Consider the following 23,211-nt stretch of genomic DNA (forward strand, 5'->3'; position numbering starts at 1 on the left):
TCACACATAACAATATTAACCTTAAATGTAAATGGACTAAATGCTCCAATTAAAAGACACAGACTGGCAAACTGGATAAAGAGTCAAGACCCATCAGTCTGCTGTCTTCAGGAGACCCATCTCACATGCAGAGACACAAATAGGCTCAAAATAAAGGGATGGAGGAAGATCTACCAAGCAAATGGAGAACAAAAAAAAGCAGGGGTTGCAATCCTAGTCTCTGATAAAACAGACTTTAAACCATCAAAGATCAAAAGAGACAAAGAAGGCCATTACATAATGGTAAAGGGATCAATCCAACAGGAAGAGCTAACTATCCTAAATATATATGCACCCAATACAGGAGCACCCAGATTCATAAAGCAAGTCCTTAGAGACTTACAAAGAGACTTAGACTCCCATACAATAATAATGGGAGACTTCAACACTCCACTGTCAACATTAGACAGATCCACGAGACAGAAAGTTAACAAGGATATCCAGGAATTGAACTCATCTCTGCACCAAGCGGACCTAATAGACATCTATAGAACTCTCCACCCCAAGTCAACAGAATATACATTCTTCTCAGCACCACATCGCACTTATTCCAAAATTGACCACATAATTGGAAGTAAAGCACTCCTCAGCAAATGTAAAAGAACAGAAATTATAACAAACTGTCTCTCTGACCACAGTGCAATCAAACTAGAACTCAGGACTAAGAAACTCAATCAAAACCGCTCAACTACATGGAAACTGAACAACCTGCTCCTGAATGACTACTGGGTACATAACGAAATGAAGGCAGAAATAAAGATGTTCTTTGAAACCAATGAGAACAAAGATACAACATACCAGAATCTCTGGGACACATTTAAAGCAGTGTGTAGAGGGAAATTTATAGCACTAACTGCCCACAAGAGAAAGCAGGAAAGATCTAAAATTGACACTCTAACAACACAATTAAAAGAACTAGAGAGGCAAGAGCAAACACATTCAAAAGCTAGCAGAAGGCAAGAAATGACTAAGATCAGAGCAGAACTGAAGGAGATAGAGACACAAAAAACCCTCCAAAAAATCAATGAATCCAGGAGTTGGTTTTTTGAAAAGATCAACAAGATTGACAGACCACTAGCAAGGCTAATAAAGAAGAAAAGAGAGAGGAATCAAATAGACGCAATAAAAAATGATAAAGGGGATATCACCACCGACCCCACAGAAATACAAACTACCATCAGAGAATACTATAAACGCCTCTACGCAAATCAACTAGAAAATCTAGAAGAAATGGATAATTTCCTGGACACGTACACTCTTCCAAGACTAAACCAGGAAGAAGTTGAATCCCTGAATAGACCAATAGCAGCCTCTGAAATTGAGGCAACAATTAATAGCCTACCCACCAAAAAAAGCCCAGGACCAGATGGATTCACAGCTGAATTCTACCAGAGGTACAAGGAGGAGCTGGTACCATTCCTTCTGAAACTATTGCAATCAATAGAAAAAGAGGGAATCCTCCCTAACTCATTTTATGAGGCCAACATCATCCTGATACCAAAGCCTGGCAGAGACACAACAAAAAAAGAGAATTTTAGACCAATCTCCCTGATGAACATCGATGCAAAAATCCTCAATAAAATACTGGCAAACCGGATTCAGCAGCACATCAAAAAGCTTATCCACCATGATCAAGTGGGCTTCATCCCTGGGATGCAAGGCTGCTTCAACATTCGCAAATCAATCAACGTAATCCAGCATATCAACAGAACCAAAGACAAGAACCACATGATTATCTCAATAGATGCAGAAAAGGCTTTTGACAAAATTCAACAGCCCTTCATGCTAAAAACGCTCAATAAATTCGGTATTGATGGAACGTACCTCAAAATAATAAGAGCTATTTATGACAAACCCACAGCTAATATCATACTGAATGGGCAAAAACTGGAAAAATTCCCTTTGAAAACTGGCACAACACAGGGATGCCCTCTCTCACCACTCCTATTCAACATAGTGTTGGAAGTTCTGGCTAGGGCAATCAGGCAAGAGAAAGAAATCAAGGGTATTCAGTTAGGAAAAGAAGAAGTCAAATTGTCCCTGTTTGCAGATGACATGATTGTGTATTTAGAAAACCCCATCGTCTCAGCCCAAAATCTTCTTAAGCTGATAAGCAACTTCAGCAAAGTCTCAGGATACAAAATTAATGTGCAAAAATCACAAGCATTCTTATACACCAGTAACAGACAAGCAGAGAGCCAAATCAGGAATGAACTTCCATTCACAATTGCTTCAAAGAGAATCAAATACCTAGGAATCCAACTTACAAGGGATGTAAAGGACCTCTTCAAGGAGAACTACAAACCACTGCTCAGTGAAATCAAAGAGGACACAAACAAATGGAAGAACATACCATGCTCATGGATAGGCAGAATCAATATTGTGAAAATGGCCATATTGCCCAAGGTTATTTATAGATTCAATGCCATCCCCATCAAGCTACCAATGAGTTTCTTCACCGAATTGGAAAAAACTGCTTTAAAGTTCATATGGAACCAAAACAGAGCCCGCATTGCCAAGACAATCCTAAGTCAAAAGGACAAAGCCGGAGGCATCACGCTACCTGACTTCAAACTATACTACAAGGCTACAGTAACCAAAACAGCATGGTACTGGTACCAAAACAGAGATATAGACCAATGGAACAGAACGGAGTCCTCAGAAATAATGCCACACATCTACAACCATCTGATCTTTGACAAACCTGACAAAAACAAGAAATGGGGAAAGGATTCCCTATTTAATAAATGGTGCTGGGAAAATTGGCTAGCCATAAGTAGAAAGCTGAAACTGGATCTTTTCCTTACTCCTTATACGAAGATTAATTCAAGATGGATTAGAGACTTAAATGTTAGACCTAATACCATAAAAACCCTAGAAGAAAATCTAGGTAGTACCATTCAGGACATAGGCATGGGCAAGGACTTCATGTCTAAAACACCAAAAGCAACGGCAGCAAAAGCCAAAATTGACAAATGGGATCTCATTAAACTAAAGAGCTTCTGCACAGCAAAAGAAACTACCATCAGAGTGAACAGGCAACCTACAGAATGGGAGAAAATTTTTGCAATCTACTCATCTGACAAAGGGCTAATTTCCAGAATCTACAAAGAACTCAAACAAATATACAAGAAAAAAACAAACAACCCCATCCAAAAGTGGGGAAAGGATATGAACAGACATTTCTCAAAAGAAGACATTCATACAGCCAACAGACACATGAAAAAATGCTCATCATCACTGGCCATCAGAGAAATGCAAATCAAAACCACAATGAGATACCATCTCACACCAGTTAGAATGGCAATCATTAAAAAATCAGGAAACAACAGGTGTTGGAGAGGATGTGGAGAAATAGGAACACTTTTACACTGTTGGTGGGATTGTAAACTAGTTCAACCATTATGGAAAACAGTATGGCGATTCCTCAAGGATCTAGAACTAGATGTACCATATGATCCAGCCATCCCACTACTGGGTATATACCCAAAGGATTATAAATTATGCTACTACAAAGACACATGCACACGTATGTTTATTGCGGCACTATTCACAATAGCAAAGACTTGGAATCAACCCAAATGTCCATCAGTGACAGACTGGATTAAGAAAATGTGGCACATATACACCATGGAATACTATGCAGTCATAAAAAAGGATGAGTTTGCGTCCTTTGTAGGGACATGGATGCAGCTGGAAACCATCATCCTTAGCAAACTGTCACAAGAAGAGAAAACCAAACACCGCATGTTCTCACTCATAGGTGGGAACTGAACAATGAGCTCACTTGGACTTGGGAAGGGGAACATCACACACTGGGGCCTATCATGGGGAGGGGGGAGGGGGGAGGGTTTGCATTGGGGAGTTATACCTGATATAAATGATGAATTGATGGGTGCAAAAAAAATAAAAATTCAAAAGTGTTTCTAAGTGGAGGTATTATGGGTGAATTTTCCATCTTGATCTTTATCGTTCTCTGTGTTTTAAAAATGTTAAGCCAAAAGCACAGTGCTTTTATAATTTTTAAAAAATATCAAAATGTTAAGACACAAACCCGCTGAAGGACTCATTACTTTCATGTCCAAACAACAACTTTCAAGAGATGGTATTCAGAGATCTGCGCAGGAACTCTAAATGATAGACTAAAACATCTCACATTTTTTAATACATCCCTAATAGCTTTTCTTTTCTGTTTCTTTTGTTTGTTTGTTTGTTTTTGGTTTTTTGAGGGGTTTTTTGTTTTGTTTTTTTGTTTTTGAGACAGAGTCTCACTCTGTTGCCCAGGCTGGAGTGCAGTGGCACGATCTCAGCTCAGTGCAACCTCTGCCTCGCCTCCCAGGTTTGAGCAATTCTCCTGCCTCAGCCTCCAGAATAGCTGGAATTACAGGTGTCCACCACCACACTTGGCTAATTTTTGTATTTTTAGTAGAGGATTTCGCCATGTTGGCCAGGCTGGTCTCAAACTCCTGACCTCAGGTGATCCGACCGCCTTGGACTCCCAAAGTGCTGGGATTAGAAGCATGAGCCACCGTGCTTGGCCCCTAATAGTTTTTCAACTTCTTCTGCTGAAGAATATCAAGAATGAAAACAAATAATCTGTACCTACCAACAACTCTCTCCATCATGGGATCAAACTATAATTCAGTATCCAGACACCTGAGCTGCCCATATTGCCAGACATGACTTCCAAAAGTTCTTGGAACAGAAATAAGAAAGTTCTTCTCCTTAGAGCAACTCCAAGTACATCCCCCAGAGCAATGGGTGCAGTGTGCCAACCATAAAGAAAAGGAGGATTACAAAGTTCCTTTTTGAAAAGTTCAACAATTATTTGGGCTGCTGCAACCCACTTTCACTGCTATTCCCACTTTCAGTGTCATAATAGGTGACGTGCTGTTCCTGGCAGAACGATAGACCACTGTGCTTTGAAGGCTACTGATGTTGGTGTGTTTCTTTTGGTAAATAAATGACCTTGAAAATTAGCCATAGCATACATTTCTGACCAGAACTCTCCTTTTCTGTAGAGGACCATATGGATTGATAAAAAGGCTATGGGCTTTGTAGTCAACAGAACTAGTTTTCTGTCTCACCTCTGCCACTCACCAGCCTCATGATCTTGGTAAGTTAACATCCCTAAGCCTCAGCTTCCTGTAAAATAGGGATAATAATAATACCCACCTCAAGAGTTGCTGTGAGAATTCACTAAGCTAGTAGATTTAAAGCGGCCAATACAGTATATGGCACATACCACATGTTCTAAATGACAGCTTCCGTATTTTAACTGAATTTCATCCCGAAGTTCCCAACAAAGGCCCCTTAAGACGAGGAGAATCTAGGCAAAACCTCAGAAAGCCAAAATATAGAATGTGGCCTTTAACTTGATCATTTAGAATGAGGGGACTAAAGCCTATGGAGCTTTGGAGTTGTGAATTCACAGATCAGCCTCACCCACTTGTTGGACAAGTGACTTAATCCCTGTGAACACACATTCCTTCCACATAGAATGAAAGAACAGTAATTACAGTTGATGTTAGGATTAAAAAAATAAAAGCCCATGTTAAGTGTCTGCCACATTGCAAGTGATTAAAATATTGTGGCTCTTCTTACCATATATTTAATGTTACATCAACTGCCAATGTTTCATTTCATCAATGTCAATGAGTTGTGTCCAGAAAAACACGGAAAATAAATAAATCTCAAAACACAGACAGCCAGTCTGACCCTCAGTCAGTACTTACGTCGGCAGACCTTACAGCACTGGCCAGCAATGTGCACCGGGAGGGAGTCTGGGGAGCAATTGAGAGGGGGACAGGACATCCTTCGGCATTCCACGGCACCACTCTGAGGAAGGAAGGACATGGAACATAATCTCAGAAGTATCCTTTGATAGCTCCTGTTGTGGAGATCATTCAAATCTCATCCTAGAAAACTCATCAGGGAAACAGAAGCAGTATTAGAATTCCCAGTCCACTCCAGGACTACAAATAAAGTGTTTTCTCCTGCCCAAATGACCCGGACCACCTCAATTACTTTTCTGAAATACATCACTGGTTTCATTCTACCTGCCCATGTGTGCTAACCAGATTATGCAGAAAACAAAAAGTCTATTTTTATAAGAACATAAATAACACATTTGCAGACCCTGTCAATCATTTCTGAGGCTCTAACAATCTGTTTTGTATTTTCCTAGACAAACAATGGCATTCTTTGGATATTTATCAAGTAATTTCAACTGGACAGGGATTACATACTAATTTTTGGAGGGGGCTGTTATAATTCACTGAAACAGATGAAGGGATATACAAATAATGGATATCCTGACAGTGATAGTGAGTCAGGGAGGAAACGCCTTACAATTATTTGAAACAGGTGATGGATACACTTTGTAAATGACAATAAAAACATGTAGAGAATAATTAAACTCCCCTTTTAAAGTTATTCTGGTTGTGAATAAGAACAACCATTAGGTTGTTTGAAAATCAAAGGAGTCCCTTCTTTCCACTACATCCCAACCTTCAAACTCCAAACATTGCATATTAAATCAAACTAGAGTGTGTTGGCAAGGGAAAGCAGATTTTAATTTCCAAGTATTCATATAAGACATGACACTTTTCCAGCATTGTTTCACAATTGCTCATATGGCTAGTGGGTGCTAGGTAAAAACCTAACAATTCTTAGAGTTAACATTATTTATTAAAGAACAGGTTACACTCTAATTATCAAACTTGTCCCCTTACAACTGTTTTTACTGTATTTATTTACAAAGAGGCTTACTTTGCAAGTGCAGTTCCTGCAGTGGTCACCATCTACCCAAGAGTCTTGGTCTCGATAGAGTAGTCCACTCACTTGACAAGTCTTCTCACAATGACAGTTTTCCAATTGACTAAGTCTTGTCTCTGCATAATTTAGCTGCAAGCAAGAGTTACTGAATGTAATTTCTGTAATTCAATTGCATCATCCTAACAAAGCTAATAGCAACAAGAAAAGAAAATCCTTCTGAGAAGAGAAAAATGTGTTCAGAGCAGTTCACTGATTCTTAGCATCATCTGTTTTTTGTTTTATTTATTTTTTTACACAAGGTGGAATCACTCTAAATTGAAGACATATTGGCTATCATGGTCTAATGAATACCAAATGAGACATTAAACTGTATCTCAGGAACCTCATGGGTGTTCATAAATGTGTGTGCTTTCCATTCAAGCCCACACAAAAACACTCATAATGAATGTGTTCTCAAGGACTCATTATGATGTTTACAGGTGATCTAATCAGGAACTCCAAGGCTCTTACATTTATCTCCCACTATCCTCTCTATGTTCTTCACACACTAACTAGAATGTCATAGTTTACAAACTAGGAAGTCACTGCCTTCTGTCTGATGAAAAATTCTGGAGAACTGAGGCCAGAAAAAAAGAAAAGTTGTAAGAGGATCCCCCAAACAGAATGTCCCAGGAATTCACTTTTGTGTTTAGAAGAAGGTCAGGAAAAGTAACCAAACCCCCAGGTAAGATCAGAATTTTGTAAAATAACCTTTTTTATTTTTCTAGGCCACCCAGTCATTGCCAATAATCACAGAGTCTTAGACTCTCCCGCTGGAAAGGGATTATAAAGCTTGAATATCCTCACAAGAAACCTCAAGTGATTTTCTAGCCTTTGCACATCTCCAGTGGAGGAACATGTATTATCTTCCAAGGAAAGCCACTTTTTTAAGTTAGCTCTCAATGTTTGAAACATTTTTCATGGTTTTGGCTGTGAAATCTTTTTTTTTTTTTTTTTCCTGCCATGCCTAGGTTGTCATTGTAACCCATCCTGAGCAAACCTAATCTTAATGCATTTGATAATTTGAGGTTATCCTGTCGTCTTGACCACACTTGGCACGACCAGGTTCCCTTAACAGCTCCTCATGATGTGATTCCAAGCCTCTCTTCTGGTCACTTTTCATACAGCCTACTCCAGTTTACCTTCAAAAATATGATTCAAAAAAACCCTAAATACAGCACTTTGATATGATCTGTCTACTGTCACATACACACAAAAGAGTAACTCAGTCTAGTAGTGATATTACTCTCCCTTTCCTTTTCCTTACATAGAGACCACCATCATTGAAAAACAAATATCATTTCCTAGAAAATTATCTGAGTTTCCTTTTTCCTTCTCAATCATGTTTATCCTTTCATGTCTTAAGTACTTTCCCCATACAGAAGATCAATTCAACATTTGATCTAACTAAGATAATTTTGAGCCACTATTTTAAATATAATAGATAAACCTAGGGAAAGACTTCCACCATCTTTCTACATTAACTATGGTTCCATTTCATACACATTCCTCCTACTTACTCATACCAGAACTACTCTCTGGAAATGGAATCCACATGTAATTCTAACCTTTGGTTTTGTCATTTATTTCATCCTCTTCCTCCAAGCTTTTGGAATTTCTCAAGAAAACTTACCCCTTGTCTGCCTTTTATGGGTGGTAGCAAAGGGCAGAAAAAACAACAAATAGGATCTTAGACCAACCACCATGCGCCATGAGCAGTCCCTAAAGACCTAAGAGTTGATGCTGCCTGAAATATTAGCTTCCTATCACTCCTTCTAATATGCATGATCTTCTAAAAATTTATGTTTCACTTAAAACCCCAGGCCAGGCCAGGTGCAGTGACTCACACCTGTAAGTGTGAGTCACTTTGGGAGGCCAAAACGAGCAGATGACCCAAGGTCAGGAGTTTGAGACCAGCCCGGCCAACGTGGGGAAACCCTGTCTCTACTAAAAATACAAAAAATAAAAAATAAAAATAAAAAAATAACTGAGTGTGGTGGCAGGCTCCTGTAATCCCAGCTACTCTGGAGGCTGAGACATGAGAATCTCTTGAACCTGGGAGGCAGAGGTTGCAGTAAGCCAAGACCACGTCAGTGCACTCCAGCCTGGGCAACAGAGCAATACTCGGTCTCAATAAATAAATTAATACAACAAAACTCCAGCCTAATCATAGAGTTTATAGAATCTATGATAATTAAGTTATTTGGCAATGCTTTAGGAAACAGACAAAATACATTTCTGAGTTTGGTGATACTCTTGGACTCTGAGGAATGATGGCATATGGTTTGGCCACTTGCCAATACCAAAATCTGAAAATGTTCAAGTCCTTTATATAAAATAGTATAGTTTGCATATAATATATGCACATCCTCCTATATACTTTAAGTCATCTCTAGATAACTTATAATACCTAATACAATGTCTAAACATCAATTCATTCACATGGATTCAGTGCAGTACTTGGTACATGGAAAATTCAAGTTTTATTCTCTGTAACTTTTTGGAATTTTTTTCTAAATATTGTTGTCCATGGCTGGTTGAATCTACAGATTGGAACCTCAATAAAAAGAAAGTGACAACTTCTCATTTATCTTTACTTCATTTCTATAGCCCCAGTAGTTCCTACATAAGGTAGTAACAGATATATGACCTTGGATTGAACAACAGAGTTGAACCAGATCTGCATTCCTCCTAAAAGCATCTCAGAATTGTGTACCTTTGTGAGAAGACCCATTCCTGACTTACTTTGAAAATCTGGAACAATTCTGGTGGGTCTGTATCACTCCAAAAAGGGAACTTCCTACAGACTAAATGGTCCAAAAGGCAATTCTACATCTAAGCTTTCTTAAAATCCAGGAGCTTGCCTAAGGGTTAACAGTGGCAATTTCTAGCACTGTCCCACAAAGCTGAGCTATGCTCACCTACAAAACTCAATTCCAAGGAAAATGTCAGTTTTAATATAATAAAAGCTATTCTCAAGGCTGATTTTGTTTCCCTTCTGAATGTGGCTTTTATTTTTAATATTTTTAGCCTTTCCTGACAACATTGAAAAGTCCTATTCTCTGTAATAATAAGAGCACATCAAATAGACACAAAGGCAAAGGGATGTTAAGGCAAAAAGCTAATTTTTCAAAGATGTTTCATGTAACCTCTTGCCTTCCCTTTCGCTCCTGCTAAATCTTAAAGAGCAATAAAGGAGACAAACAACTGTGAATCAAAAAATGAATTACATTTTCTGTCATTGGTATTAGCATGCTGGATTTATACACATTCATTTTCAAAAGCTATTTCTATACTACCTGCCACTTTCTCTAAGATTGTCTGCAAATTCAAAACAGATATGGTATCAAATCTACATCTCCATTCTGTCTTCCTTTTGTTTACGCCTTTATCTAAGCACCAGGGACTAAATCATTTATTCTTAACTCTACACAATGAAAAAGAGACAGCAGAGGCCTTTTTTTTAATCGTCAGAGGTCAATGAACAGATCTAAGTATATTAGTCATGTGGTGGATAGTTTCTTTTCTTCGAAATACATTTATTTGGCATTAGCTATATGAAAGGAAAAAAGAGGCTTCTATTGTTAAACATTTAAGCTTAATTGAAAATTCATTATCGAATTCCTCAAAAGAATGAAAGTCTCAAAATTAAAGATGTTACAAGCTTAAATGTCACTCCAAGTGTGGCTTGATTTGCATACATAGGTTTGTCAAATATTTAAACAGAAGTAATCAAGAAAGTCTCAGTCTTCAGTATCTCTTCTTTCTGAGCTTGAAGTCAGAATGGGATTACAGTGCAGTTGGGATCTGATAGCAGGACAGAGCCTGACCCTATCACAATGTTCCCAGGAGGTAGGTAGTTCCCACAATGTCAAAACCACATGAGAGAACCTTCAGAGTAAGCCAGGGGTGTGGCTGATGCTTGTAGATCACTAAGGGAAACGTAGGAGGACAAAAAAGGGTTATTACTTGAGGTAGCAGCCCCATCTCTTCTCTGCCTTAAAAAAAGTATAATTTTGCCAAAATGCCAGAATTCCTCAACAGAGCTCTTATCTATCCTGACCTCTGTCCTGTATCAAGCAAGGGCACAGTCACTTGCCAGCATGCCTAACCCTAAAAGGAGAAAAGGAACAGTGAGCTCTCCTACACAGACCCCTGGACTGATCTGGCATCTACATCTGTTTGGTTCTGACTTCGGCTACCAATTCCTATCCAGCTTGTACACAGAGCTTCCTCTCTGGAAGGGTTCCAGGGTTTCCACCTTGACCCAAGAGGAAGGACTTCCTGCTGTTTTCCAGGACTCTCAGACTAGGGTCTTGACAGCAATGTACAGGCTCTACCAGACTGTGATTTCAAGTCACTGGGTAAGATGTGCATTTTCTTAAAGACCATTTTCTCTAAGGAACCATCATCCCCCCATGGTTGTCTATATTTTCTAGGTTTAAGAGTACAAATAGCAGCAGCTACCACCTAATGAATGACACTTGTGTTCCATGCAACAAACTTCATTTACCTGGGCTCACAGAATCTTTACAAGAGCAGGAATAATTGTCACCATTTTACATATGGGGAAACAAATGTTGAAACAAGTCGAATAACTTATTCAAAGCTACAAATATCCAAGGAAATTATAAAATAGAGACTTAGAGTCGTTATCAGTCTGACTTTAAAGCCCATTCTCTATCTCACCTATGAATTATACGACTGTCTACTCATCCTAATCAGAACTGCTGGACAACTCAAATCAAACCTCCAAAAATTACCTCCAGCCCCATTAACCAAATTCTGCCACAATCGGCCTATTTAATTAAAAATAAAGACTGGGCCCAGATAAATTTAGTGCCATAGAATTCCTTTTGCATCTGGGAACCATATTCAACTTCAAGTCTGCCTGACATCTCCAGACTCCATCTCCTTCCATCTGCCAAAAGAGTGGGTTACATTTCTGCCTCCACCAAGATGGCAGACTACATACCCTGAAGGACTTCATCAACTGAACCAACTAAACTCCTGTATTCAATATATAAATTAAAACTTTTGAAAAGTGCCACAGAGCTAACATAAAAGGAAGAAAGTCACAGAGTCCAAAACAAAGTGACTGCAGGGATCCCAGGAAATAAGTGAGCACCAAAGACAACAACATCCTGAAGATTTCTAATGAAATGTGAAGCCCTTGAGTTTCCACCCTGATGGTTGCACAGGATGTAGGGGACAGAGTTGGGAAAAAGTATCTTCCCAAGATGGGTACCTTAAAGGAAGCCCCTATATAAAGATTTGGTACTAACATGTGATACCCTCAGTCTTAGAGTGAACAAAAAGAAGGAGGCTTGCACAAGGCAAAGAAAGAAAACTTTCATGTTCAGACCTTGGCACCAGCTAGAAGGAAAAAAAAAAATCTTCCTTGAAAATCCTTAAAGAATACTTTCCTGAGACTTCACCTGGCCTGTCCTAGGTATAGCAGTCTGATTCTGAGCAATCTGGTCTGAAAATACTTAAGTAGATAATGTCAAAGAATTTTCACATATTTCCAAGGAAAACAAGCAGCTCATAGCCAAAAGGGTGCATTAAGAGACCTTATTCTTTAAAAAATAATAAAATAATACAATAAAAAAGAGACCTTGCTCTTGCCATAACCTTCCTCTTTGAAAAGTTACTACAAGTTCTATGTTCATACATTTCATTCCCAACAGGTATGATCTGAAAACTTTAGTTCAGCTCAATAAAATGATCAAACATTCATTTCTCTTTTCCTCTCTTTTTATTTGCTCATTCTTAGTAGTATCTCCATCCTTCTGCCAGTGGATGGAGAGGGTTAGAAAGAGTAATATTACTCTCTATTTATATCTTTTTTCTCTCTTCCTAACCCTCTCTTGTCAAACCATAAACTTTCTCAGTCATGATTCAACTTTCAGGATCTAACTACCTGAGTTCAGGTCCCAGCTCTGCATCTACTCTCTTAGGAAAAGTTATCAGACCTTCCTGGACCTCAGTCATCTCATCTGTAAAGCAGACTAATAAATTAAAGCAAGCTCAAAGGATTGTGGTAAAGATTAAAGTGACAGTGGATGTAAAAGCTTAAGCATTATAACTAATACATAGTAAATGCTTGTATTACTGACTTTTCCATTTCTTTTAGATCAACGGTTGACAAACTAAGGCCAGTGGACCAAATCTCGCCTGTTACTTACATTCGTATGTCCTGTAAACTAAGAATGGTTTTTATAGTTTTCAAGAGTTATAATTTAAATGATTATACTTAAATGAACTAAATCTACACATAATACCCCTGATTTTGCCTCTTGGCTTGCAAGTCCCAAAATTCAGTAGCTGGTCCCTTACAGAAAAAGTTTGCCAACGCTTATTCTAGATGATCATAGATTTCAAATTACGCAGCAAAGATGGAAGTACTTCGTTTTCAAATTGTAATTCTATACACGGTTTGGAAGGAACAGACTTAAAAATCTGCCAAAGTGCCAAAGGGAGGTTTAGAAAGTGGATTAAACCATTTGCTGCTTGCAATTGCCCACAATTAAATATCTTCTGCCTCACAAATGCCCATTTTACATAATAATGTTTTGAGAATAGAGCTCAATGTGGCTCCTAGATGATGTGTGGCTAAAAAGAGAAAAATGACATTCTCTGCAATGGGAAAGAATGAGAAAGCAAACGACGTCCTCGAAGCTGGAGAACGAAGAACCACAATCACCTGAGACTGAGTGGCATGTTTCTTGTTCCAAAAATTTGGTAGCATGCTAAAATATAATTAACAGTATTGAGATCAAGCTGCTCCAGGCAATATGAAATAAAAGCCTCTCTATGACATAAGCTGGGAAGGCAAATAATCACCTGCGTTTCACATTCCCACTATACTCTGAAGTGAAAAGCTAATACTTCGGATCTAAGCCTCAGTCTCAATTGTTGTCTCACAAAAATTATGCATCTCTCCTTTCCAGACAAAAAGGGGCTTGGCTTAGCCAAAAACCCAGTTTGAAATAGAAACATTGTCTTCAGCAGCACAATCCATGGGTCCAAAATACAGCCTTATCTCGCAAACACTTATCTACCCACCAATTTTTTTGCACATGCCATGGCTGATGGTAGGGAGCAGTCTTAGCCGCAGGTACAATAGGATTAATGTATCATTTTCACTGTTATTAAAATTCTTCCTTTGGCAGAGTATAATGTCTCTTAGGCCCAACCTAATTCTTTCTTTGCCCTAGGCTGGAACTCATGTCCACGACTGATTGGCATGATAACAACAGCATTAGCCACATTTTCTATTTTTTCAGTGTCTTTTTCAACAAGGCTCAAGGATTTTCATTATGAATATACACTTTATGAATATATATTAAAGCCCTTAGTTGTTGACACATTGGGCTCTGCCACTCAATACGAACATATCTAGGGTAGAAAGTATGTCTTGCTCACCATTGCCTCTTTGTGCCCAACACAGTGCCCAGCAAACAGCAGGTCCTCAAAAGATGCTTGTTAAGTGGATGATGGAATGGAGAAGAGGAAAAGGTGCAGAATTATCAAAATAAAGGTGTTGAAAGGCAAATTTGGCCTCCTTTGCTATTTAACTCAGAATCAGCCTTGAAATGAATTATACATTAAAAATGTAATGTAATGCCTTCCTTTGACAGTAATCTGTTCCTAACTATAGCTATTTTGCCCCTTCCGATTATGGGCAATTATTCTTACATCCAAAATGCATTAGTTTATAAGAGCAGTGGCTCTGACCATAGATCATCTTACAGTATTACTACTTTAACAGCCAATGGGCAAATTCCTTTTCCACTCCCATGGAATCTACAGTGATACATATTGCCTCTTGCTTCCAAACATTTTTCAAGTAAACATTATGATACAGCTTAATAGCACCAAAGACAGGAATGGTTATGTTTACTATTGGTAGTCCTATTTTGAGTAAGAATAAAACATTTTTGTAGTAACATAGCAGATGCCAAGGCTAAAAATGTTTCCATTATAACACATCACTCTGAATTCCAGAGAGGACAGAAAAAGAAATGAAACATCACAAGTGAAATTTAGATACCTACTTTTGCAGTCATCTTGGCCAAAAGCTCTTGTAAATCCATTATTCCTTGTACCAGGCTTAAGAAATCACTGCAGGTTGGGCAAGCTCAATAAAGAAAATATAAAATGTATATTTATATTGTGCTAATATAAGAAATAAAATTTTAAAACAGTAGATATGTGACTATGTAGAAGAGTTTTTTGGGGATTTTTTGGTCAATATTGCTTTGAAATTTGAGTGAAATCACAGAGGATTTCAGGTCTGGATCTTTTCTTATTTTAATAAGCAAAAAGAAAGGAACAGGAAAAAGGCATTGTTAACTAAAAAGAAAGGCAACATGACATTTTAAAGTTAAAATTAAATTCTCATTTTTACAGGGAGGTAACTGAAAAAATGTTAAGTATCATAGAAGAAGAAAAAGTAAACTCTCATCCAGGTCAAGAATCTTAATGAATAGTTTTTTAAAATATATATTAAACATATCTTTCTATATCCACCTATAGAATATGCTAAAGTAACTCTCTTCTTTTCCAATTTTAATTCAATAAATGATATGGGTTGGCTGCATCCCCACTCAAATCTCATCTTGAATTGTAGCTCCCATAATTCCCACATGTGGGAGGGACCTGGTTGGAAATAATTGAATCATGAGGGCAGTTACTCCCATACTATTTTCATGGTAGTGAATAAGTCTCATAAGATCTGATGGTTTTATAAGGGGTTTCCCCTTTCACTTGGCTCTCATTCTCTTTGCTGGCCACCATGTAAGATGTGACTTTGCTCCTGTTTTGCCTTCCACCATGATTGTGAGGCCTCCCCAGCCATGTGGAACTGTGAGTCAATTAAACCTCTTTCCTTTATAAACTACCCAGTCTCAGGTATGTCTTTATAAGCAGTGAGAAAACCGATTAATACAATAAATGATACATATTTTTTTAAAGACACAGAGTTATATAATGTAGATAATAAGTTCTCTTTCAGTATCCCCAGCACCTCAGAAGTCAATACGGTAAACAATTTGGGTCTATCTTTCCAGATGTGTTTCTCTGATATGATCAACAAGTTATATATCACAATGCTTTAAGTTGCTACTTACTGCGATTTAGATTTGGACACTGTGTTATATATCCATTCGGCATAAAGATGATCTTCCCGTCTTGGATGATCCCCTTGATAACAGAAGAGACAGGTGGCAATCAAGATTACAGTCACCAGCTCAAATGGCCCCTATGCAATCACATACTCTTGGCAGGTCAGATTATTTTTCAACAAAATTGATTCATTCAAAGGGTGAGCTAGCCTTGGTACATACTGCACTACTCTAAGGCATCCTACTTTAGGAATCTTGGATTGGACATTTATGTGGAGAAAGCTACAATTAGTTACCACTAGTTAATGCCAATTATAGATTATACCACCAAAGATACATCAGTAAAAAGCATTGATTCAATAAAAATTCTCGTTAACGCACTAATCATCCTGGAACGTTAAATACTGCTGATTTACAGGATTTTTTTTAAAGTGGGATGAAATATAAAAGAAACATATTAGCCTAAAATTTTTCTACTGATTCATTTAGCCAAGGAAATAAAATTAGACATTGGGAAAATTCCATAACAATCCTTGCTCCTCAACTAATCGAGTAACATGAGTCTTTGTTGATGAGTCTTAAGAGTAAAAGGTGGTCTATTAATTCTGTAATTCAGTCTAGAAGAATAGCTCAAATTTAAGAAAGTCATCAGGGCTGTCATCTCTCAATGAAAATATTGACTTGGCTTTTGAATTTTTCAAGTTGAATTTCAAGATTCTGTTGTTAGGGTTTTTTTCTGATTTGATGGCAGAGATATTACAGAACAGATGGAAGATGTGGAAGCTGGTTCAGAATATTGAGCCTAATCTATAAATAAAATACAGGCTTAAGATAGTGATATAAGTCTTTCAGAGGGAGTAACACTTAACATTTATGTGCTCATCTTCTAAACAGCAGAAGGCAATCAGCAAATGCTGTTTTTGACTTATTATTTCAAGAAAAAATATTAATTGGAAATATTAATAGAAATAACAGGATCACAGCACCTCTTCCACAGAATTATATGTTTATTAACCTCTTCCTCTTCAAGGATGATGCAGTGTTTGTGATTACAAGAGAAGACAGCCTCACCATGGGGAAGAAGTTTCTGCCACTGCTCCTCAATATTAATTCATAATCTCTTGCAGAGGAATACCAGGGAGCAATTAATGGAGCACAATCTAAATGAATTAACTTCTCTCTGGGATGAAATTATTCAGTCTTTCAAAGCAAATTAATTCCTTTGAGAGGCTAGCACACCTTCAAGCATACGTGGCAATTTGAGACAAGCATGGATTAGAAGTCAGGGAACCTGGGTTCAAGTTCTGGATCTGTCTCTAGCTAACTGGGCAGACTTAGGTAATTAGGTAATAAGTTAGCCACCTTCTATGAGCCCCAGTTGCTTCATCTGGAAAAGAAGTGCTAGATGAAAAAGCTAAAGATCGACCCAGCACTCATGTTCTAGGTCAATGAAACAGGCCTCCAAACTGAAACTGTCACATTTTAGGCATCTATGCTTTCATTACTTTTCAAATAATAATAATAAAAGAATGTGAACAGACAAAACTATAGATTTCCATCTTATGGATTTCCTGGAACATGGAAAATTTCAGCACTAAAACAGAGGTTCCTAGGCAAACCAGGACAGCTGGTTACCCTAGGTGATGCAGAATTGGTGGAAGCATATGTAACAGAAAAGGATCAGATCCATACCTGTTCATCAGAAGACCCTAGATTATTTTTATTGTTATCATCATGGAAAAGGGTACTCAGAAACCTGGAGCACATATGTCATGGTGCTAAATACCTTTCCAAAAACAAACGGAAAACTCATTTTAAAATAATACCCTATCCCACTAATCCTAAAGCAAGAAAATACAGCGCATAGCAGTTTTCCTTTTCCTTTTCAAGTGACTTTACTCATTTTAGTGACATTATGAATTACAAATCGCCTGCCCTCATACCTTTCCTCTGTCTGCATCTCTCCTTACTTACCTGTCTTTCCACTTTTAATCTCTGGTACCTGTGTGTGTCTGTTATAGATCATTAGGTGAAGGTCAATGATGTTGACTTGAACAAAAAACAGAAATAAAAGCTGACAGCTTCCCAATGCTCATTAACACAAAAACCCAAAGCACTTGGTATTTTTTATGAGGAAAGGTCATAGAGGTGAGCCCACATACTGGCATGAAAATTTGTTCTTACCAAATGAATCAAGATGGGAATGTTAATTTATTCGAATGGTTGTAAGTCAATGTTGGATTAAAAGAAAAGCAGTGATACCCTACAGATACCACTTATAATCTAAAGATGTCTGAGTGCATGTGTGTGTGTATGCATGTGACTACACAACATTTATGTATATCACAGCACCTTCCCCAGAATAAGAATCAGAAGATCTGGTATTAAATTGCTATATGGACAATTTACTGCCAGGACATTTGCTGATAAAAGAAGCATTTGCTAAGCATGTAGTTTTCTTCATAAAATGTATACATATGTAACCTGCACGTTATGCACATGTACCCTAGAACTTAAAGTATAATAAAAAAAAAAAAAAAAAAAGGGATTTTATAATGTATAAAACTACAAAGGAGCTCAATCAGCCTTATTCCTCTCAAAAAAAAAAAAAATATATATATATATACATACATATATATAATCTATGAGGATTTCCATAGATGAAAATGTGCCTTCAAGCACTACAACTTCCCCCAAAGGAGATAAGGCATAAAAAGACAAAAATTTTATTATTTCTCCTCATTTAACCCTAAATGTATCTACATTTAACTGAAAAATGCAACTCTAGCTGGGCTTGTATTAGCTGACCTATTTTGATCTCATTTTTTCAGACCTATGTTTTTTTTCGTATTATTCATCTTGGCAGTGTTTCTCAAACTTCAAGTTCCTGAAAATCACCTTGAGTATCTGCTTAACATTCAGATTCTTGTGTCAACCCAAAGGATCCTGTTTCAGTAGGATTGGAGTGGGCCCAGGAATCTTCATTTTTTTAAAAAAAACCTCTTCCAGATGATTCTGATGAATGGTAAAAGGACCTCACTTTGAAAAATTCTGCTCTATTGTCAACAATTTGCTTCTTTTGGAGCAAGAGAGTTTACTCATTAAAAGTTCACAACGGTTAAAATTATTGCATCCAACTCATATATAAACAGAGTAAAATCTCACTGATTTGGAAGTGAATAAAACCCAACAGAATTACTAGATTATATTACAAACACCATGAACGCAAAGATAATAGATTTTCATCTTAGTATCCCCTGAAGTTCCTATTGTAGTAGATTTCACATAGTAAACACAATATATGTTTTAAAGCATCAAATTATTGAAAACTATGAATTATATAATATTGAACCACACAATTTTGAGCACAATTAGGATCTATGAAGATCATGTAGGGCATTGGTTTTTAATTTAGGGTATATATCAGAATTCTGGAAGAGGTTGAAAGAACAGTCATGACTATTTTGAAAACTATCTAAGGTCATTATGATACTTCCCATAAGAACTACTTATCTAGGACCAGATCACCTGGTCATATGACCTATGAGAAATTTAAGTCTTTGATACCCTAAGTAGCTTTTCTAAAGGATACCTTAATCCTAGGCTATATACTACAGGGCTACTAACTCTTGCAAACCAAAAATAAAGTTCTAAGGCCCCCAACCATCTGAATGAACCCCCTCCTCTTGGCCAAGGGCATTCCAGAGTTAACATGGAAATCTAGTTTAGGCCATGATGGAAGAGGAGTTGAACATCCTTCATTATACCCCTCCAGCATTTACATCAACACAGACCTTAAGTCTAATGAGAAACATTTACAATATATTCTTCCTGAAGGCTGCTACTTAGAGGCTTCATCTGCATGATAAAACCTTCTTCTCCACAACCCCTTATCAGAACCCTGACATTCCTTACTACTGATAATGCTTTCAACCAACAGCCAAACAGAAAAACTTTAAATCTACCTATGACCTGGAAGCCCCCACCCTTCTGGTTGTCCCACCCTTCCAGATCAAACCAATGTAAATCTTACATGTATTGATGGATGTATTATGTCTCCCTAAGATGTATAAAGCAAAGTATACATGAGGACCACCTTGGGCACAGGTCCTCAGGACCTCCTGAGGTTGTGTCATGGGTGCATCCTTAACCTTGGCAAAATAAACTTTCTAAATTGATTGAGACTTGTTTATCATCAAGTAGAGACAGATGGAGACATTTTTGATTAACACTCTAAAACCAGTGCTGGGTCACTACAATATGCCGTAGGTAAAAAATAAATCATTTAAGGGAGCCCCTTAACATGAACTAACAACATATTGCTACAAAGAGGTCTTGTTATCAAAATGAGATTTTATCTTAATTGCCTTGATAGACACTAATCAAACATGCAAGACTAATTATTTGTATTAAATACTAATAATTTGCTAAGACAGTTTTCCAGTGCTAGAAAACAGAAGTCTTTCTAGGTAGCCAAATATTCCCCCTCGCCCCGCCCCCGTAATCTTATTTACACTATTAATTTGCTAACCATTCCATTTTCTTATTGTTAGTATAATGACGAACCTCAGCTGATCTGAGGCCCTAAATAAATCCCTAAGAAGCAGAGCCCAAAATTAATAAGCTTTTACTATTAGTACTGATGGAAGGCAGAAAAATAGATTTTTTTTCCTTTTGTGTAATCCACCTGTTGCCACCCTGTACCTCCTGCCGTCAGCTCACCATGCACTGAAAAATAAATTTGCAGCAGGTACATTGTATATTATGGATTTTTAATGTTTAGGGAACTAATGCCCATTATTTCCATTATTCCTAGAACGTTTCTCATTTTGCATTAAGAAATATAGAAAGATGCAATTAAAAAAATTAGAAAATTATCCAATTAGGTCCCTCCTGTGTATGGAATAACTAACATTAGGCAAGCTCTTCTAAACATGCAGAGCTTTGTGATACAAATGAAAGCAGCTTCACCACCAAACAAATGCTGATTCTTTTTTTAACGCTCTTATTTCCCTGCAGATCTCTGTTTACATTGAAGAAAATGGTTCTATTTTTTTGTATGCTAAAATACTGAAACAAATTGCTTTGAAAGAGAGAGGAAAAAGGGGTGGGAGAGTTTCCTGCTGGGCATGTAAATATATGGATGAAGATGTGTTCTGGTTATAAACTGGCAGGGACTCAAGCTTTGGAAACAGACTAACAAAAAGTAGGACCTGGGAAACTCCCAGAGAGGTTTTCAAAATGCAACCAATCATGTACTTCTGCCCTGAAGACGTTAATAAAATATTCCAGCATGCAAAACAGCCAAGAAAGACACTTGTCGACTTTCATTATGATCAATAAAAACTGTCAGCTCATTAGCATATCATTAGCTGTCCTGCTGTTTCCAAAGTCTTAATGCACAGAAATATTAATCTTCAAATGTGTAAGATTCCCTAGTTCTGTGACTTTGACTTTCTGCATGAAAGGAAAAATAAGAATTAAAGATGGGAGGAATCCAATATAGCTTCTTTTTCAATGTGCCTATAAACATATGTTTACCATCTGTGGAATTATGGGAAGCAGCTGAGGTAAAAACAACAGCTGTGGAATTTTTAAAAAGTTGTAATCAATTTCACTTCCCAGTGACACCTCAGCTGTTAGAGGAGACAGTGATGTCCAGGTGAGGGAAAGGTTTCAGACCCAAGTTCACCAGACACAGACAGAGACAGAGAAACAAAGACAGGAGAGCCTTGGCCTCTGTGAAAGGCTTTGGAATGAAAAGTCTCCCTGAGGCCTCAACTCTTCAGAAACTGTCAGAACACTCAACCCCTGAAGCATCCTTGTAACTTACTTCGGTTCACCTGGGCTCATTTTTTAATTTTTCACCCTCTGAAATTGTAACAGCATAATCAGCTTAGAATGCATCAAAGGGAAATTGAGTGGGTAGTCAATCATCTTGATAATGAAAATCTATGACAATCAGAAGATTCAGATAAGCCTATCACTACTGGCCAGCTTTTCTCAAATGGATGCTGTTTTGAAGTGAAGAAATTCCCAGCTTGTGTTCTGTGTCTCAGACAGGAATTACCTAATGCTAGAGGCTTATGTACCAGGCACCAAACAAGTGATTCCATCCTCTGCTATTTAATCAGCAGCACTTTTTTTGCACTGTCCAAAGGATCCACCAGGGTGCAGAAATTCAGTTTGACAAGTGAGGAGCTTTTGCTTTTACTTTGCCTATAAAGCAACATAATAATATTTAAAATAGAGAATAATGTTATTTTAACCTGGAAGCACATCATAAGCAGTTTTAGCTCTGGAGCAATTCAGCAGACGTGGTTGTTGAATCCATGAGGCAGCTTCCACAAGATAAATATTAAAAGCCTGGAGCTATGCTGACTCTCAGCTGAGAAGTGGCTGCCTCCTTTTCAGGGAGATTTTTGTAGTGTTGAATTGATCAAGAGGTAGTTTCCGTAATGAGACACTGATATATTTCCCCTACCCCAGCCATTTCTTCTCATAAAAGGATGGCCAGAAGCACTGCCTGGCATCCAGGATTCTAAGGAGAAGATGAGTTTTGAAAGCTGTCCCATGGAAAGCATCTTTTTAATGAGCCATTCCATAAGGCCACTCCCCAACAAGAAGAACCGCCTCGCTCTCTAGGAAGATGGGCTATGTGAAATTGCCATCCCCTTTTGACGTTTCCACTGGGATCACCTATTCTTTGAAGCTGGAAACCCAGAAAAAGACACATTCTGTCTCCTGGTGGTACTTGGTGTAGTTAAATATCATGTCTTCCCTAATCAATACAGTGGTAACTGTGGAAACACAGGGTAAGTCCTTAATAAATATTTGTTGAATGAATAAGCAAAGACTTTGAAATCATAAAGACCTGGGTCTAAATCCCATTTCCATCACTTCTGGGCTATACAAGGTTGGCAACTTCCTTAATCTCAGAGCCCAACTGCCTGACCTATACAATGGGGATAAAAATCACTAATTTAGTAGGATTTCTCTGACGGTGAAATGTAATTAACTGAGATAATATATGTAGGGCCAAAGTCTGAACATAGGAAGCATTCAATAACTGTTGGTTCTGTCCTCTATATTCCCATAACCCACCTCTGCAGCAAAATGATTGTCCAAGTCTCTGAATGCTCTTTGTGTTATCTGTCTGTACCAGGTATTTGAGCTCAAGCACAAAGTTCCTTATATCTACAGAGAGTCATACACTCATCAAGCTGGA

The 23,211-nt window shown here is 37.8% G+C and overlaps 1 protein-coding gene across 1 annotated transcript in view; it reads right to left on the bottom strand.

The window, feature by feature from the left end:
- NELL1 (neural EGFL like 1) overlaps positions 1 to 23,211 on the bottom strand; it is a 956,032-nt gene that overhangs the window by 679,892 nt on the left and 252,929 nt on the right. Inside the window, exons 7-10 of the mRNA XM_026454011.1 lie at positions 15,990 to 16,062; positions 14,916 to 14,998; positions 6,811 to 6,945; positions 5,775 to 5,877 (exon numbers count right to left, since the gene is read on the bottom strand). Of these exons, the coding sequence (XP_026309796.1) occupies positions 5,775 to 5,877; positions 6,811 to 6,945; positions 14,916 to 14,998; positions 15,990 to 16,062 (394 nt within the window). The remainder of the gene's footprint in view (positions 1 to 5,774; positions 5,878 to 6,810; positions 6,946 to 14,915; positions 14,999 to 15,989; positions 16,063 to 23,211) is intronic.

Source organism: Piliocolobus tephrosceles, chromosome 13 (genome assembly GCF_002776525.5).
Source record: "Piliocolobus tephrosceles isolate RC106 chromosome 13, ASM277652v3, whole genome shotgun sequence".
Classification (NCBI taxonomy): domain Eukaryota; kingdom Metazoa; phylum Chordata; class Mammalia; order Primates; family Cercopithecidae; genus Piliocolobus; species Piliocolobus tephrosceles.